This window comes from Orussus abietinus, unplaced genomic scaffold, assembly GCF_000612105.2.
Source record: "Orussus abietinus isolate OABI.00-Male unplaced genomic scaffold, Oabi_2.0 scaffold68, whole genome shotgun sequence".
NCBI classification, from domain to species: Eukaryota; Metazoa; Arthropoda; class Insecta; order Hymenoptera; family Orussidae; genus Orussus; species Orussus abietinus.
The window spans coordinates 336311-351379 of NW_019394236.1; the positions used below are offsets into that span (position 1 = coordinate 336311).

General features: G+C 40.2%; 6 protein-coding genes across 17 annotated transcripts; 3 read left to right on the forward strand and 3 right to left on the reverse strand.

Annotated features, from left to right (window-relative positions):
* On the forward strand, positions 1-2102 carry LOC105695856 (GATOR complex protein NPRL2). Of its 2 annotated transcripts, none has more exons than XM_023435051.1 (8): positions 1-244; positions 328-419; positions 491-647; positions 714-831; positions 906-1140; positions 1204-1338; positions 1436-1601; positions 1695-2101. In XM_023435051.1, exons 1-8 carry the CDS (start codon positions 137-139, stop codon positions 1866-1868), a joined length of 1185 nt encoding a protein of 394 aa, XP_023290819.1. In that variant the 5' UTR covers positions 1-136; the 3' UTR covers positions 1869-2101. The 2 variants fall into 2 exon arrangements, with proteins under 2 accessions (XP_023290819.1, XP_012273260.1); XM_012417837.2 differs by having other exon boundaries at positions 137-244; positions 1204-1334; positions 1432-1601; positions 1695-2102.
* Positions 2103-2108: 6 nt separating this feature from the next.
* Positions 2109-5019, reverse strand: LOC105695854 (cilia- and flagella-associated protein 45). The gene is made up of 7 exons (XM_012417836.2): positions 4795-5019; positions 4388-4704; positions 3496-3888; positions 3025-3410; positions 2833-2965; positions 2459-2752; positions 2109-2322 (listed from the first exon to the last, which is right to left on the reverse strand). Exons 2-7 carry the CDS (start codon positions 4559-4561, stop codon positions 2128-2130), a joined length of 1575 nt encoding a protein of 524 aa, XP_012273259.1. The 5' UTR covers positions 4562-4704; positions 4795-5019; the 3' UTR covers positions 2109-2127.
* A 101-nt stretch (positions 5020-5120) lies between these two features.
* LOC105695504 (glutathione S-transferase theta-1) lies at positions 5121-8507 on the reverse strand. 7 transcript variants are annotated; one of them, XM_012417063.2, is made up of 5 exons: positions 8381-8507; positions 6092-6326; positions 5845-5995; positions 5592-5772; positions 5121-5502 (listed from the first exon to the last, which is right to left on the reverse strand). In XM_012417063.2, exons 1-5 carry the CDS (start codon positions 8394-8396, stop codon positions 5339-5341), a joined length of 747 nt encoding a protein of 248 aa, XP_012272486.1. In that variant the 5' UTR covers positions 8397-8507; the 3' UTR covers positions 5121-5338. The 7 variants fall into 7 exon arrangements, with proteins under 7 accessions (XP_012272486.1, XP_023290825.1, XP_023290834.1 ...); XM_023435057.1 differs by having other exon boundaries at positions 5592-5995; XM_023435066.1 differs by lacking the exon at positions 8381-8507 and adding an exon at positions 7920-7992 and having other exon boundaries at positions 5592-5995.
* On the forward strand, positions 6828-10947 carry LOC105695503 (protein rogdi). 4 transcript variants are annotated; one of them, XM_012417059.2, is made up of 6 exons: positions 6828-7014; positions 7643-7714; positions 7807-7941; positions 8010-8288; positions 8359-8568; positions 8644-10947. In XM_012417059.2, the coding sequence occupies exons 1-6, from the start codon at positions 6967-6969 to the stop codon at positions 8710-8712; spliced, it is 813 nt and encodes a 270-aa protein (XP_012272482.1). In that variant the 5' UTR covers positions 6828-6966; the 3' UTR covers positions 8713-10947. The 4 variants fall into 4 exon arrangements, with proteins under 4 accessions (XP_012272482.1, XP_012272483.1, XP_012272485.1 ...); XM_012417060.1 differs by lacking the exon at positions 6828-7014 and adding an exon at positions 7023-7264; XM_012417062.1 differs by lacking the exon at positions 6828-7014 and adding an exon at positions 7025-7162.
* On the reverse strand, positions 10416-12824 carry LOC105695505 (3 beta-hydroxysteroid dehydrogenase/Delta 5-->4-isomerase type 4). The gene is made up of 7 exons (XM_023431711.1): positions 12741-12824; positions 12554-12658; positions 12308-12472; positions 12000-12242; positions 11751-11909; positions 11417-11664; positions 10416-11309 (listed from the first exon to the last, which is right to left on the reverse strand). The coding sequence occupies exons 1-7, from the start codon at positions 12772-12774 to the stop codon at positions 11154-11156; spliced, it is 1110 nt and encodes a 369-aa protein (XP_023287479.1). The 5' UTR covers positions 12775-12824; the 3' UTR covers positions 10416-11153.
* Positions 12825-12917: 93 nt separating this feature from the next.
* On the forward strand, positions 12918-14935 carry LOC105695501. Of its 2 annotated transcripts, XM_012417055.1 has the most exons (5): positions 12918-13056; positions 13177-13303; positions 13656-14045; positions 14127-14540; positions 14612-14935. In XM_012417055.1, exons 2-5 carry the CDS (start codon positions 13202-13204, stop codon positions 14834-14836), a joined length of 1131 nt encoding a protein of 376 aa, XP_012272478.1. In that variant the 5' UTR covers positions 12918-13056; positions 13177-13201; the 3' UTR covers positions 14837-14935. The 2 variants fall into 2 exon arrangements, with proteins under 2 accessions (XP_012272478.1, XP_012272479.1); XM_012417056.1 differs by lacking the exons at positions 12918-13056; positions 13177-13303 and adding an exon at positions 13410-13511.
* The last annotated feature ends 134 nt before the right edge of the window (positions 14936-15069 follow it).

The following is a 15069-nucleotide window of genomic DNA, read 5'->3' on the forward strand; positions in this document are numbered from 1 at the left end:
TCTTGCGTCTATGCCCAGAAAGTGAACATTATTTTTTGAATAATCCTGTTTATGAACATGAAAAATGGCGGCGCCCAATTGTTCAACTTTTGGTGACTGAACATTTTATATCATTTATTTTCAGTGTAGGAAAACAATGGCAACTTACGTAGAAAGCGAAGACGATAAGGGGCAAGAAGGTATAATTCGCTGTATATTTCTTTCCGAGTTCCATCATATAGCCGGCCCAAAAATTACTTGTCAAGTTAGTATCTGACTGTATGGAACTGCTAAGTAATAATATCAGACTGTATTTGTTTAATTTATCTCGTCTTTGTTTTGATTTAGGTACCAGAAAATGTGGTATCGAAAGACATTTTTGATAATGTCAGTGTATATATTATCCCAAAGGCGCAGCTTCAGAGGAGCACGATCACGGTGTAAATCGCACATTTCAATTGCCATAATTTAGATTCAATTAATCTTTGTAACAGTTAATTTGTTTCTATAGTACAATGAAAGACTTCAAGATTTTAGGATTTCCTGTTAAGATAGACAACAAGAAGTATGCAAGGAATGCATTTTATTTCAACTTATGCTTTGTTTGCGATGCAGAAGCTCGCACTGTGCATTACGAACCAGTAGTTAAGAAGATATCTGATTTTCTGGTAGGTAGTTTCATTCGTTCCTTGAATTTTTCTTTTAATGTACTGTAAAGTTTTGCATCTATCTAGATGGCTCTGGAAATTGAAAATGGTTTTCTATCAGCCTCGGAAGATAAGTCCCGGCTTGCAGAGATGTTGACGCAAGTAATGCAGGATCTAAATATACGTAAAATGTGCACATTAATGGGTGAGAATAATGAGAGTATATGTTTCTTGTTTAAAAACTGGAATGATAAAGCTTTACGTAGACCATTTTCACAGAGGGAACCATGACGACTCATTTAAAAGTAGTAAGACTGGCACCGGAACCCAAGCCAGTGTTAGATCATCAAGTACCGATATTTTTAGAAGGCAGAGAAGTATTCCGGAGTGATCAGTGGGATTTGACGACGCAACAAGTACTACCTTACATTGATGGATTTAATCATGTTGCACGTATCGCTGCAGAAGCTGATGTTGAGAATAATTTAGTCAAGAGCTGCGTGCAGAATCTTGTGTAGGTAGCTAATAATGCAAAATGTGCAAAAAAGGGAATTGCTTTCCTTTGATATTCTTACAGGTATTACGGAGTGGTTACTCTTATACCAATATTTCAGTACAGCAACGTCTATGCCACGACACCCAAGTTAAAAAAATTAGCAGACGATAGTGAATTACAAAGAAAATGCATAGCGTATGCTTCCAAATCTCGTACGTATGTGAAGTCCAAAGCTAAGAATATTTGCTTTTATTTATTACATAAAACTAGTGTACATATTTCAGTAACTTTTCCTTTTTCCTGTAAAAGAAAGGCAACCAGCTTATCTGAGAGATATTTATCGAATGTACGCGAGTATGACACATGGGAATAGCATGAGAGATCTCTGTCAAAGACTCAATCCTCAAACATTGCGAATTAATGAGAGAAGACTGGTACAATTTGGTTTGATCAAAGGACTGATTCGTCGTGTTTACAAGGTAAGCTTTAATGCTTCTAATTTAAGAACCTGTAACTTCTTTAGAGATATTAAATTATTTTGTACTGTTAATACTGACTATATATTATTTTAGTATCCTATACATATATCAATTGGTGTCAATGATGACAGTCGAAGCAACCCAATTTATAAATATTTCACCGGGGCGTATAGTCTGGATGAGATTTGTTGTAGCACAGGCCAATCTACAGCACAAATTGAAGATATCGTTGAACGAGATCCGAATGTTGTAATGCTGTGGAAGTAAACTAAATCAAATTATTGGATTCTGCTTGAGTGAATAAATTCCAGTTCCGTCACTCGATTGCACATGGTTGGTAATCCGAGATATAACTGACCAAGTGGATAAAAAACTCGTGGACCTGTTAAGTGGTGAATATGAATAAAAATAGACGAATCGTTAGTATGCAAAAAGTATATGAAAACTAAAAGAAGTGTAGAAAAAGTGAGCAACTATTCTTCGATAAGTTTTAAAGGGATCATTGTATCCATATGTGCACTTGTTATTAAACGGTTTCAATCATGCGTTTCACTTCGTCAATGTACACACGAGGAACTCCGTTCTCTGTCATCTCTTTGCACTTGCGTTCCATTGCTTCCTTCAATTTCTTCCGCCGCATTTCTGCTTCTGTCCGAATAGCCACTCCCTCTTCGAAGGTCCTCTGCCTCGCTGCAATTCTCTCTCTCTCCTTTTCATTAACCTGTACAAAAGTAAAGAGAGCAGTTATTTTATTTACAATGAATGAATTTTATGCGCAGATTTGCACAGTATCTAATATATGACATGATAATTTTGTCGATGCATTTGAGAGTTGAATAAAATATCTCCATCGATACCTGTTTCAAAATTTCACTGCGATGAATCAATGACTGCTGTTGTTTTTTCTGTTTTTCTTGTGCCTCCCGACAGAAAGCCTCTTTCTGCACGGCAAGTACTTTTTCAAATTCTTGCCTGTCCCTTTCGATTTCTAAAGCCTGCATAATTCTTTTATTATTGATTTGCTCTTCTCTCGCTATCTTGAGCATTTTCTGAGCTTCCGCCTTTTTAAGGGCCTCTTCTTTTTCCTTCCGCCTCCATTCGCGCTCGACTTCTTCCTGGACTCTGGCAGCATTGATCTCATCGATCTGTGCCTAATTATTTAAGCGCGTAATTAACCAGTAAATTGAAAGGATTGCATTCTCAGAAAATACGTAGATATAATTTTTAGTACCTGTACTTCGTGAGCTTGAAGAGTCCGCGCGGCTATTCTTTCCTTCTCGCGTTCTTTCTTTGCTTGTTGAGCTCTTTGTTGTTCAGCTAACCTTGCCTCTCTTTCTACTTTCAGGCGTTGAAATTCTTGAATTCTGAAAATACACGCATCCAATCAATAGATGCACGAAATTAAATCAGGAAAAATGTATACCTTGCATCCATAACTCTATTTTCCTCTCGCTCCATGTCCTTAAAATGTTTAAGTTGTTCGTTGCTTTCAGCCAATTGTCTTCTGACTTTGGCATTTTCGAGTTCTTTCTTTTTTTGCTTCTCCAATTCCCGTTGCTGCCAAGCCCGAGTGTTTAAGTTAATCAATCGACTCTCCTCCTGTTTGCGTTCGAATTCCAGAATTCGCTGTTCCTCGTTTTCCTGGATTTGATCTTTCAAAGTTTTCGCGAATTTCAGTCTCCTAACTGCATCTTCTCGAATCTTTCTCTCCTCCTCTTCGATAGTCCATCTCCTCTCGTTCTCTAAAGCCTCATTGAGACGTTTCTCTTCTTTTGCCATTTCCTTCTCGATAAGATTTCTCTCCGCTATCTGCAAGCAGAATTGCCAATAAACGCGTGACAAATTTCGTTGAAAATTGAAGTGTTAATTCTGACCTCGTTTTTATTTCAGATACCTGAGCGTCCCTGATCGCCCGACACTTCGTCTCGAGGATGAGCTTGTTGCACTTTTTGATCTCCTCTTCTTGCTCCAGTTGCAAATTGAAAGCTCGCTCTAACAAGTGCATGGTCCTCTTCCGCGCTTCAGCTTCTGCCTCGTTCAGTCTTTCACCTTTGGAGCCTCTCTTCATGTCCATTCTACGGATCGCATCTTTGCGCTGCGCACTTTCCTTTATAAGGCGCTCCATTTCTCGTTCTTTCTCCTCTTCGGAAGCTGCACCGCGATAACTGGCCGCAACCTGGGCAAAATGCTCGAACTCCTTCTTCGTCATGATCTTCGGGTACACACAGGTCTCCTTGGATGGAATAAGGTACTTACGGATCCCGTCCTTTTCCTGAACCTTGCCAAACTGCAGAATTAAGAAGGAAAAACCATCTCTTAAGGTGATGTAAAAATGGCGTCAAAGAGATCTTGTTTATGAAACTTATCTCCGACCTGGGTGTACCGAATCGTTTTAAACCTTACAACGTGAATATAGAGGCTTCAAGGAAGGTCCCAACGCTCTTGAAATTTCAGTTTTAAGATAATCTTTTTACAGCTATTTTTAAAATTGTTTATAAGAAATGAAGTTTCGCGAGTTTCAGGACCTACCTTAGGGTCTCCTTATTCGTGTGGTAAAATTTGAAACAAATTGCTACACCCAATTAGGAGAATACTTTCACGAACGATTGACTGCTCTGATGCCACTTTCACAGCCCCTTAAAATATAAGACGATGTCGTTACTCTTTTAAGATCAGTCAAGGTACGCGAAGAAGCTGAAGAGATAATTAAATCCAAACGGCCAGTCTGGAAGACCGGCATGTGCATTTATAAAGTGTCCAATAAATTATGAAAACCGGTACCACACCTCTTTACCCTCGTAAGCAGTGAATCTCTTCAGGTGAATAGGTCTGCTCCTCAGGGTCTGGTCACACTTGTCCGGGGGATGGATCGTGTACACACCTTGCGGGAACTTAGAGTTAGGCGCGATTCTTGCCTTCTTTCGTTCTACCAGCGCCATCCTAGTGGGTTTCTTCGACATTTTAATGTCTCTTCAAGGGCTCCTCGAAGAGATCTACCGGTCTGCAAATGGTATCAGAAACCTGGAGTCCTGGCAACGACTACCTTGAGTCGGTTCCTCTTCGCCCAGATCTCGTAGAAGGCTCTTCGCTTCGTCATCCAAACCTGTGGAATGGCGCTTTTTAACACGCCTAACACGGGGAAGGCAACTTCGCCCGTGCGAATCTCGAGCTATGTTCTTTTCAGTGACTTTACCGAATCCGGGACCGATGAATGCTGGTCTTCAGGGCGAAGCGGAAGCCAATTTAATAAGTCTTGAACGGCAAGGCAACGACCTTGTTTGGACTCGTTTGTTCAATAGGAATCCGGCAACCAGTCGGCATGAATCGATCGCTTTTACCCAGGTGGTCGACCATGAAATTGATCGAAATAGTCTGGGCAATCTCATGACAGCGTGTTGATTGAGTTGCACCGAGTTGGCTGCTGAACTGAGGAAACAAATGAAAGGAAGACCAAAGAGTTACGTAAGATAGCCTGTAGGACAGTGGTCGATTGGTGGAACGTTGATTGATATTCTCGTATACGCATATTTTGTATATTTCAAGTAACATTTTAATGTATAAAAGTACATATTATTTACATAGAATTTATTTAAAGTGAACACTTATTATTGTACCTTGGTTTCCTTCATGTGTTACTCAACTTTACGCTTTTTGTGACGTCTAATAACCATAACTTGTCAGGAAGTTACGCAGATTAGTGATCGAACAAGGTCCTTTTACTACTTTGTAAACCCAATTTATAGCATGCTACGTGTTGCTGACGATTGTTCGGCGAACTTGCGCGCCAGGTCGTCAATGGGCTTATGAACTTCTTCATAGAATGGGTGGGTCTCATTTTTAACTCGTTCCAGCCAGGCCATAAGAAGAGGTCTACCTTCGGACGGATTGTAGCCAATAATCCCTGAAAATGATCAATTGATAAATTATTACGACACGGAATTATGAAAATTATCATTAGAATTAAGATTCCGATCATATTGGTTTACTCACTCATTTGCTCGACTTCGCATGCACCGATTAAGTCTGCGATGCTGATTTTGTCGCTTGTCAAAAATGGTTTATCTTTCAACCAAACTGTTTCCAATAAGTCAAGGCTGTTGACCATCCTTGCATGAAATGCTGCTAGTTTATCAGGCGAGGCTGGTTTTTTCAAAATTATTGGCCGTATGAACTGTTGAGTTGATAGACAATTGATGTTTTCTCCTCTGTTGCTATTGTAGTACAATAGAATAAATTTACATACCTTCAGTAAGAAGTATCCAGCACAATGCAGCCTCGTGTTCATATGTTGCCATTCAAGATATTCATCCACTCTGGCTCGTTCTTTTGAAGCAGACGGGTACCAATGATTGTTTATATTGAACTCTCGGCAAAGATAGCGTAAAATAGCCACACTGTGCATAATTTAATTATTGATATTAGGTACTAATTTCTATCGAACGAGTAGGGAGGCCTAATATTATTTTGATAATTTTCTATATCGTTAATACCTTTCAATGAGTTTGAAGCCATCGTGGTCAATAGCTGGTATTTTTTGAAAAGGATGAATTTCCTGATACTCTGTCGAAAACTGTTCCCCTTTTTTCAAATTTATAAAGTGTTGTTCAAAAGGTATCTGACATTTTTTAAGGAAAATGTAAAGGGCTCTGGATGGCTGCGAGAGAAAGTCATAATACAATTTTAAAACCATACTGCCGTCTTTCTGGGTTGGATAACTGCAACAAACTGGACAAACGCGTACAGATTACATTAAGTACCGGTTTCTATTACTCATGCAATTATTCTGATAATCAGAACTAGAAATGATTTGCAGAAAGAAGGAATTCTTTGACCTACAGGCAATGCAAATATCTTTTATATCTCGAATAAGAGAACGGGAATTTCTAAAAGTTTAGTAGCCGCAGGTTTTTCTAAACGATCGATAGATGGCATCCGCAACTCAAGTAAATAATAACCGCGTATCGATGCACATCGATCTCAAATTATTTCTTTCCGTTTCCAATTCTATGTTATAAATCGAAATATAGACAGTAAATATTGAGAAAATTCGGACCTTTTGAACTGAACTGTAGCCGATAATTCAAATAATAATTCAAGACCCTTATTTATCAAACGAGATGATTCTAAAGTCGGTTACTTTGTGAACGGCCAAGAGAGAAGACGGACGCACTTTATTGCATAAATTTTCAATTTATGGTTCATACAAACAAGTTATACATCGAGTAACGTGCCGTGCGCACTTTAATGCATATTGAGACACATGCTTATCGATAACTCGATGTGAGTGCGTAGGCAAAGTTGGTGAGAGCATGACAGCTGTCAGCATCGACGCGGCGCGGTGCGGGGAATTGTGGAAGATCGGCAGATGTTCCAAAAGATGGCGGACTGCGAGAAGGAGGAGGCTCACAATCTCGTAAGCAATTCGACACTAACCAATGTTTATCTAATCACGCCACTTCCTCTGGCACCTGGCTCAAAAGATTAAAGCCTTATCTTGCCTTGGATCAATTCGATGGATACGCACAAGCGAACCTAGGAGGCGTAGATGGGACGAGATTGAGGTTAGGTTGTTACTTGAGCTCCAAGTGAAAGATTTTCTGACGGGGATTAACCGCTTGCAGTCACCTCCGGTGCATTTCATTATTTTTTTACTGACTTCCCAGGTTTGTTTCAGTTACTTTGTTTGAGTTTGTACACGGAAAACGTGATAACTGAGAAGGTGGAGCATTTAGTTATCGGTATTTAGATAGTAGACACTTATATTGCGGTATCAGTACGTGGGATTTGTCAGGAAGAGAAAGAAATTTTAATTTATATGAAGTACTTGATTCAACATGCGGGCTGTGAGTCACCGATGTGGCTTATACCTTTGTAGTTTATTCTTTAAATGCGTCAGTAATTGAGGATTGATCATGACCTGGTATGTTGCAAGGAAATGCTTAATCTTCAGGTTTAATAGCTGGTGAAGAAAGAAAAAGAGGAAGCGACTGTTGAATTTAAAACCTTGTTAAACCAAACTTTGATTTGCATTGGATTTGCAGCAAATGGAGTTTGAATGGGTTCTCCACGAGGAAGTGCATTCCTCGCTGTCCCAGCTGCGCAACATTCTAATGGTACGCGGACAGCGAATAGCGATTCCATCGACGATATGACATTAGCTTCATAGTTCTCGAGTTAAAGCTTCGGGTGCATTTGTACTCTTCAGGAATGTGCGCAGAGGTTCCCGCTGGCCTTATTCGGGAACGATCAACAGAACAAGACGGACAGATTTGTGTTTACGGCTCCTCACGATCAAGTCAAATGTGTGGTTGTACTTACAGGTGACAGCATTACGAATGCGGTAAGACTGTTTGGCATTACAATATTACAGAATTTTCACCTAGCAACTAAACATAAGATTTTTTTTAGGAAGTCAACTTCAAAGTTCAGCGCCAGCAGAATGCCAGTATGCGAACAAGTATTCAAAACGATCATCCTTGGAAGTTGCAACAGATCCAAGATGCTGCGAATCATCTGCAACAAGCCATAGCTCACATAGACAACGTAGATCGTCACTATCTCTTCAAGACATCGGAGGAGGTAATGCACGTGTTGGGGAACATCCTCGGTTGTCTTCAACGGAGCCGGACAAGTCTAATTGTTCCCAGGAAGAAAACCATAGACGATCTCATGAAAAGTCGCAACATGGTGAGTGAAGACAATGTCAACATGCTTAGACTCGGTCCACTCGACTGATCCTACCAAATGTTGGCTTCAGAAATCGTTAAATCCGAACTTACCGGAGAACTTGGCCATCAGTTTTTACATCCAAAGTTACAAACTTGTGCTCGCCGTGTATCAACTGGAGAATGCACACGGTAATGTCAAGCATGAGACGCACCAGGCAGAATGTAGCGTGCCTTGGCTGAATGACGCCTTAGTCCTCCTCACCATCGCGTTGCAGCTATGTCAGAGGCTCAAGGACAAGGTATTAATATCTTAATTGCCGCTCCGGTAAGAAGTCTCTTGACGTTTTGATAAAACGTGACGTTTCTGATTCCAGATCTGCGTATTCTCGCAGTACAAAGACTTTACAGTGGGATCGCGCGTGCCCTCGGCATTAGATTTATAGACATAAGCTCCGATGTCTTCGATTCGCCCACCACTGAAGCGAACTTGAGGATTTGTCATCTTTGTGCATAATTGGGATTTTCATAGTCCGCTCGGCTCCGATTTGCCCTTCACTTTTGTTTTTACTTTGGCTGAGGATCACTCCGACGTTTCATACTTCTCTCGGATGAAATAGTTTTCATCCGAGATCATGGCAGGTGCTACTGTAATATATATATATACTTACTCTTCCAGTATTCCAGATTTCATAAGGTGGAGGCAAACTTCGAAGCCGAACATAACGAATCCCATTGTTGAGTGATTTATAACGATAGGAATGGTCTGAAGAGGGTGGAAATCAATTGGAAACTATGCCAATTGTTTGTCTAATTGGACTTAAAAATCAAATGGTCATCTTTTGAAGATACCTAGACATAAAGAAGCTTAAAAAGAAATTATTACATCTAACTGGCATGATTTCCAAATGAATCTCGGCTAGTAGAGTCCCATTCTCCGAGGTTAAAGTACGCCAATTATTTATGTGCCTAGTTGGACGCTTCATTCATCCGCAGTATTTGCAATGTTTACATAAGTAACGATTAAGTAACACATTTTAGATATCGAGGGCTTAGAGTCGGGTGGGCACTGTACATAATATAAAATACTGAAATATGTAATCGAAGTAGTTGCTTCGAATGCCGTGCTCTAAAATAATTTCTTACGTAGCCGAACGTTTCCTTAACGGTATTTATATGTCACGATATTTTAAATAGGGACACTGTAGAGCATAGCATTACAAGTAACAATTCCTAGGAAATATTCGTAAACTAACCCGAGTCCTGTTGCAAATAGTCTCCACTCCATGTTAAGGTGTAACTGGTTTGCATAAATCTTGATACGTGTGCCCTTCTGACTCTAGACTCTGCGAAAAGGTTGGAACGTTAAGTTATTGTTAATAGTCGAATTTACCATTGGTTAATATCGGTTATGGATAACATTCGTGGTGTTACGTCGACGAATCTGGCAATTCCTGGAGGAGAGCCTCGACGTAAAACGCGAGAACAACCGGAAAAATATGAGAATGTAATCGTAGTCTCCTAAGCCACGGTGATTCTGTAAATAGCGTTCATTGATTTGTTATCGTTGTCGTCGTCGTTGTCACTTTTATTGACTGCCACCTGACTTTCGCGTGTGTACAAACGGATTTCGACTTTACTCGGCCAAGTTGCGAAGGGAGGGCTGGTTGGCAACCCTGACGAGCGTTTCGACCAATCAGGAGCTTCGGGCCATGACGTCATAGGACTCTGATTGGTCGGCATGGAATTGAGTGCAAGGCTGACCAACTGATTTTTCCTCGTCAGCGATTAAAGTCTGTCCTATAACATGTACGTACACTCGCCTTGAGTCGTATTCGAGCTGTCAAGCTTACAGCGTTTATTTATTGAGTTGACAACTTTCAGATGTAGAAAGCAAAGGAAAGGAGAAATTAAGAACCGAAACCGCTTTCCTCGTGAATCGTTTTTAAGATCGAAGGTGGTTTTGCCAGTTAATTCAGTGCTGGAAGGAAAATGAAAAATTAGTGGGGAAATGAGGTTGTGTAACGAATTGTTTACATCAAAACTGTGTAATTGTGACAAACGATTTGTCGAAGAAGAAAAAAAAGAAGAACGGAAGACTAACATACGTATGGATCGGGGTTAAAACTCTTGATACGTTTTCATTGTATGCCCTTAAGGGAAGAATAAGGGTCTTCTCGCGAGCCGATACAAAGCTGTATTTGGATTAAGAGTTAATAAAAGCTCCCTTTGCAATAGAGGATGCAAACCATTGGTTCAGAGCCAAGGGAGGAAAATGACAATATTATCTTTGGGACTTCCTCGATTTTTCTCAAAGATTCTTCTCAAAGCTGGGTGCGGGTACTGTTTTATTCACTCGTTATTATAAATTCATGTTCTGTGAGCTGTGTTAATCGGAGTGAAGAATTTCTCTAAATTAGTGGATAAAACAGTGCTTTGATGTCGCTTTGAAAATTGAATACGGCTTTGCTTTCTGCGAGCCAGAACTTACCAATTTGCGTGCCTGTTTCAAAATACGCTGTTTCTCGTTATGAGAAGAAGAATATACTGGATTCGTACTTCTGCATGGATGTATACATTTATCTGTGTACACGTAGAATTGCGTCGCCCCTGTTTCGAAGCAATAACTCGTACACGTGTACGCGTATACGTATAACAAAAATAAATCTGTTCACAAGTTACGTAAGGCTCAGTCTTTTGTAATATCTCAACAACCTGGTGATCTCGCGATTCGTCAAAAGAGGAAAAAAAATGCTCCAGACTTATGAAAGCATTTAATTTAATTTGACAGCAGACTGAAGAAGCGTATCCTACATAGGGGAAAGAAATATCCAGAACTCGCTGCTTAATTTTGATCAGAGCGTTCTTATAATTGATAACTTATTTGTCAACAATCTGGAACCTGGTTACAGTAATATTCTGTCGCAATGGCTAGGGCTTTCTCTGGCGTGTAAATCGGCGAGTAATCCATACTTATCGAGGCCCGAGTTCTGTTGTAAATTATGAGAGATCCAAGGTATGCTATCATGCTCCTCGGTGACACCTAAGTAGTGGACATTTAATTAATTGTCAACCGATTGATGTAATAGTCATTTTTGTAGATTTTTTTTTAGATACTAGGCGCTTTTTCCGGGGATTATAAATACTTACAGGGAGTTTGGAAGGTCGGATGTACTTGACTAGTAATTCCACGAAATAGGCGACTAAATAAGATACACCAATAGGTATAGCCCGAGAGAGGATTACACGATACTTGGTGTCTCTTGTAATCCTTTCGCAGAATCTAGTTAAATCTTCCACCGGTGTGTCATCTGTCACGATGACAGAGAGTCCTGCGATCGCTTGCGGTTGCTTTTTCAGCGTGTTTTTTGCACATATCAACGCCCAAGCTATGTTACCTTTAGATTAAAATCAAATTATGGATTTATCCATTCCAAAAGTCTGGATTCATAATTGGCAATTGCGTTATTATATCGAAACTTGCCCACATAAGCGGTCTGTTGTTTTCCTCCCACGCCGGCCAGTTTTGGCAAATAATTCTTGCGATTTCTTGCGTAGTCCAACATTTTCGCGATGCATCCGTTGTCCCTTTCACCGTATAGTAGAGGTGGCCGTAATGATACTGTACGTAGAGTACCTTGACCTAAGTGTAACTAAGTGAAATGCAATTATACAGGGTACAGGAAGCACCGGAAAATATTCTGCAGAATCGAGAGGTGCAGAGGAAACCCACCACTCTTTAAATTCGTTCCGTTGAAACTCAGCACTAGTTCTTCAGCTTTAAGTTTCGAAGCAGCGTATTCTCCAAAAATTAATTGCCCTTCATCCGTCGTGTTTAGTCTTGACTCTTGGCCGTATATGACAAAAGCGACTATGCCACCTTTGAAGTACGGTTGCAAAGTGACTTCGGTCGTGCTGCAATAAATCAGCCTCTCTACGTCCTCTTCCAAGCACAATTTAATCAGGTTTTCGGTAGCTATAATCATTTCAAAAAGATGACGACCACCTTAAAACTCTCATACAAGGATTGTGGGATATTACCTGTCAAGTTATTCTTATACAGTTCCTCCGTTTTTGGCGGAAATTCGTAACATACTAAAGCAGCGCAATGAAAGACTGCATGTGCATTTTTTACAGCCTCTCGACAAGACTCAGGGTCGAGCAGATTTCTCTGGAAAATCTGGATTTTCTTCGACTCGATATAACCTACAGTTTGAAAATTATTACAGTGATTTAGATATATTGAATTAAAAAAAAAAAAATAGGGGGACATGAATCAATTCTTACCTAGATGATTGTGGAAAGGCACCTTATCCAGCATCCGAATCGTTGAGACTTTGTCATCTATCATTAAATGTTTCACCAAGTGCTGGCCTAGAAAACCACTGGCTCCTGTATAATAAAATTGTATTAATAATGGAAAGTAGTTTGAGTAGTAGAGCTGTGAATTTTGTGCATTATTTTTCAGGCTTACCCGTGACGAGGACCACCTCCTTATCCCCGTCCATCGTGGAACCCTTTTAAAAGTGAACGAATTCTCGCTGGAGACCTGAATAATTGGGCCGTTTCGGTTGTCAGCATTTTCCTGCATGCATTCGGTAGTGGGTAAAGAAAAAATTGCACCGTTCACAAGTCACTTGCGAAATTGAAAATCGAACGAGGATTTAGGCAGCGAAGCAGCGCCCCGAATTTTACTCTGTACTTCATTTTTGGAAAAGAACCAAAAAAAAGACAGTCAAGCGATTGCAGAAACAAAGGACGCTCATGATTTTATGACGAATTTCATATCAGTGAGTTCCGAGGTTTCATAATTTCATTTTCACATTGGTAATTAATTAGAGAATCTCGTCTTTCGGTGTACAGATAATTCACGCGTCCCAGTGGAAGTAACATTTTCTTTTTCCTTTCAGTTACGGAAAAGGAGCCCTGTTAAAGATGCAAGTTTGTAGACTTTGTTTCCTGGAGCTTCAGAATCCACACAGCATCTTCAAGACTCCGAATCTTCTTGAGAAGATCATCAGGTTGACTGATATTTCGGTACGTACTTATCTGTATTACAAGGAAATTATAATAATTTAAAGAAAGAGGACTGATAACAATGACTCGTTAGATTCGACAGGGCGACGGCTTACCGAGTCACATTTGTGACGTCTGTTACACAAAAATCCAAATCGCTGACAAATTTCGAAACGATGCCAGAATGGCTGATGTCCTTATTCGGCGAATCTGGCAGGAACAGAATATGGTGTGCGAACATTATTATAGAATAATTCCCAATATTTATACACAGTGAATGTAATTCTTAATACCTCGCCTATAACTAACTTTGACGATGCCTTGATTTTAAATAACAAGTTAACAGAGCTCCGTTATTTTTGCACAATTTCAGCCTTGTGGAACTCGTACTCCGTTCTTGAGCCACATCGTCCGTACAGATATTTACAAATGGTGTCATCAGAATTCCTTGATAGGGACCTCATCGGAAGGCATATCTTCATGGTTTGCCTCGAGGAACTTAACTTTATCTTCTAATCGTCGCTGGAGTACTGGCAGCAAGGTTACAAAAGATCTGCAACATGAGTCCGAAGGTAACATGGCTTTGAAGCCACTTATGTACTCCAGTGCCATCGGAAAGAGTTTGGTTGACAGCTACAAGTTCTTGACGAAGCAGTGTCTGACAGCAGACATGACCGAAGACTTTCTGTTACCCTCTGCTTACATGAACGGTGAGACAAAAAAATCCAAAGGGCGTAATTTCATCCTAAAATCAGATACCAGGGTGAGTAAGAGTAAGAATTGCACACATTGTTACGTTAAAAAAAGGGCTGGTGGATAATTTTGAAAGAATACTTTGTTGCAGGACGAAGTCGGAAGTAGGAGGTTGTCAGAGAGGCCGCAAAGATTTTACAGTAGACTGTTAAATCCTTCCAGACCTTTGAGACTTGTACGCTCGCTGGAGAATCGAGCTTCCGAGACTAACTCTCCTGTCAAAGTTAATAATAAATTAAGAGGAAAGCAGCCTTTAACCCCGCCTTTGCTTCCGTCAAAACGTAGCCGGAAATCGGCCCTGGAAACCGGAGAACCCAGCTTGACACCTTCGCCCACCTTGGCGTGTAATCGCAAGACTCGCTCCAGATTTGCTGATTGGAACAAACGAGGAACTCAAAAGACAATGTTCGATGTCAGCATGACTTCTCCTGTTTCTTCAGACGGGAAAGAGCCAAATACTTGTCCAATTTGCCTGAGAGTTTTCACAACTGGGCGAGGAATCCAGGTAAACATCCCTCCTCTTGCGATATTCATCGCCGTAAATAATACATTCATTATTCCACAATTCTTTCGAAGGTTCACATCAAGAGTCACCGAACCGACAATTGTCCCATCTGTAACGTTCCAACATTAACCAAGGAAGAGTTTGGCAGTCACATGAAATCACACATGAACGTAGTCAGTAGACAAGAGAAAGTACAAGAACGTCCTAACAACAATTTGATCTCAGCCGAAGCAGACAAAAAGCACCTTGAAGAAGCTTCCACCGTCTGTTGTCGTTCTCCTCGAAAAGTTACTTGATGTGTCGAGAAAGTTACTGTCAATGTCATTCTGTACTTTTCACCTGATATTGCCATATTACAAATTTTCCTTAAATGCTGGAAATTATTTAACTTATTCTCACGATTTCTTTCATCCATTTCACAGATAATAAACTTGTTTAAGAATTGTTAGAAAAATGATATACTTTAACATAAAGTTTCATGGTGATTACTTAGTGCGCAAGGAGGATGCAAATTAGAGGTTAAGAACTA

What these genes read in the sequence shown, in the direction of transcription:
- LOC105695856 (XM_023435051.1), top strand. Translation starts at nt 137, where the DNA reads ATGGCAACTTACGTAGAAAGCGAAGACGATAAGGGGCAAGAAGGTATA. An exon ending in CAGAGGAGCACGATCACGGT is followed by an intron (nt 420 to 490) that starts GTAAATCGCACA and finishes TTGTTTCTATAG; the next exon opens with TACAATGAAAGACTTCAAGA. An exon ending in TATGCTTCCAAATCTCGTAC is followed by an intron (nt 1,339 to 1,435) that starts GTATGTGAAGTC and finishes TGTAAAAGAAAG; the next exon opens with GCAACCAGCTTATCTGAGAG.
- LOC105695854 (XM_012417836.2), bottom strand. Translation starts at nt 4,561, where the DNA reads ATGTCGAAGAAACCCACTAGGATGGCGCTGGTAGAACGAAAGAAGGCA. An exon ending in CTGCTTACGAGGGTAAAGAG is followed by an intron (nt 3,889 to 4,387) that starts GTGTGGTACCGG and finishes TTAATTCTGCAG; the next exon opens with TTTGGCAAGGTTCAGGAAAA. An exon ending in AATAGAGTTATGGATGCAAG is followed by an intron (nt 2,966 to 3,024) that starts GTATACATTTTT and finishes GTGTATTTTCAG; the next exon opens with AATTCAAGAATTTCAACGCC.
- LOC105695503 (XM_012417059.2), top strand. Translation starts at nt 6,967, where the DNA reads ATGTTCCAAAAGATGGCGGACTGCGAGAAGGAGGAGGCTCACAATCTC. An exon ending in GTGACAGCATTACGAATGCG is followed by an intron (nt 7,942 to 8,009) that starts GTAAGACTGTTT and finishes GATTTTTTTTAG; the next exon opens with GAAGTCAACTTCAAAGTTCA. An exon ending in GTCAGAGGCTCAAGGACAAG is followed by an intron (nt 8,569 to 8,643) that starts GTATTAATATCT and finishes TTCTGATTCCAG; the next exon opens with ATCTGCGTATTCTCGCAGTA.
- LOC105695504 (XM_023435057.1), bottom strand. An exon ending in GGCTTCAAACTCATTGAAAG is followed by an intron (nt 5,996 to 6,091) that starts GTATTAACGATA and finishes AATTATGCACAG; the next exon opens with TGTGGCTATTTTACGCTATC. An exon ending in ATGCGAAGTCGAGCAAATGA is followed by an intron (nt 5,503 to 5,591) that starts GTGAGTAAACCA and finishes GATCATTTTCAG; the next exon opens with GGATTATTGGCTACAATCCG.
- LOC105695505 (XM_023431711.1), bottom strand. Translation starts at nt 12,774, where the DNA reads ATGGACGGGGATAAGGAGGTGGTCCTCGTCACGG. An exon ending in GCCTTTCCACAATCATCTAG is followed by an intron (nt 12,473 to 12,553) that starts GTAAGAATTGAT and finishes TTCAAACTGTAG; the next exon opens with GTTATATCGAGTCGAAGAAA. An exon ending in TCCGACCTTCCAAACTCCCT is followed by an intron (nt 11,310 to 11,416) that starts GTAAGTATTTAT and finishes TCCACTACTTAG; the next exon opens with GTGTCACCGAGGAGCATGAT.
- LOC105695501 (XM_012417055.1), top strand. Translation starts at nt 13,202, where the DNA reads ATGCAAGTTTGTAGACTTTGTTTCCTGGAGCTTCAGAATCCACACAGC. An exon ending in TCAGGTTGACTGATATTTCG is followed by an intron (nt 13,304 to 13,655) that starts GTACGTACTTAT and finishes GCACAATTTCAG; the next exon opens with CCTTGTGGAACTCGTACTCC. An exon ending in TCCTAAAATCAGATACCAGG is followed by an intron (nt 14,046 to 14,126) that starts GTGAGTAAGAGT and finishes ACTTTGTTGCAG; the next exon opens with GACGAAGTCGGAAGTAGGAG.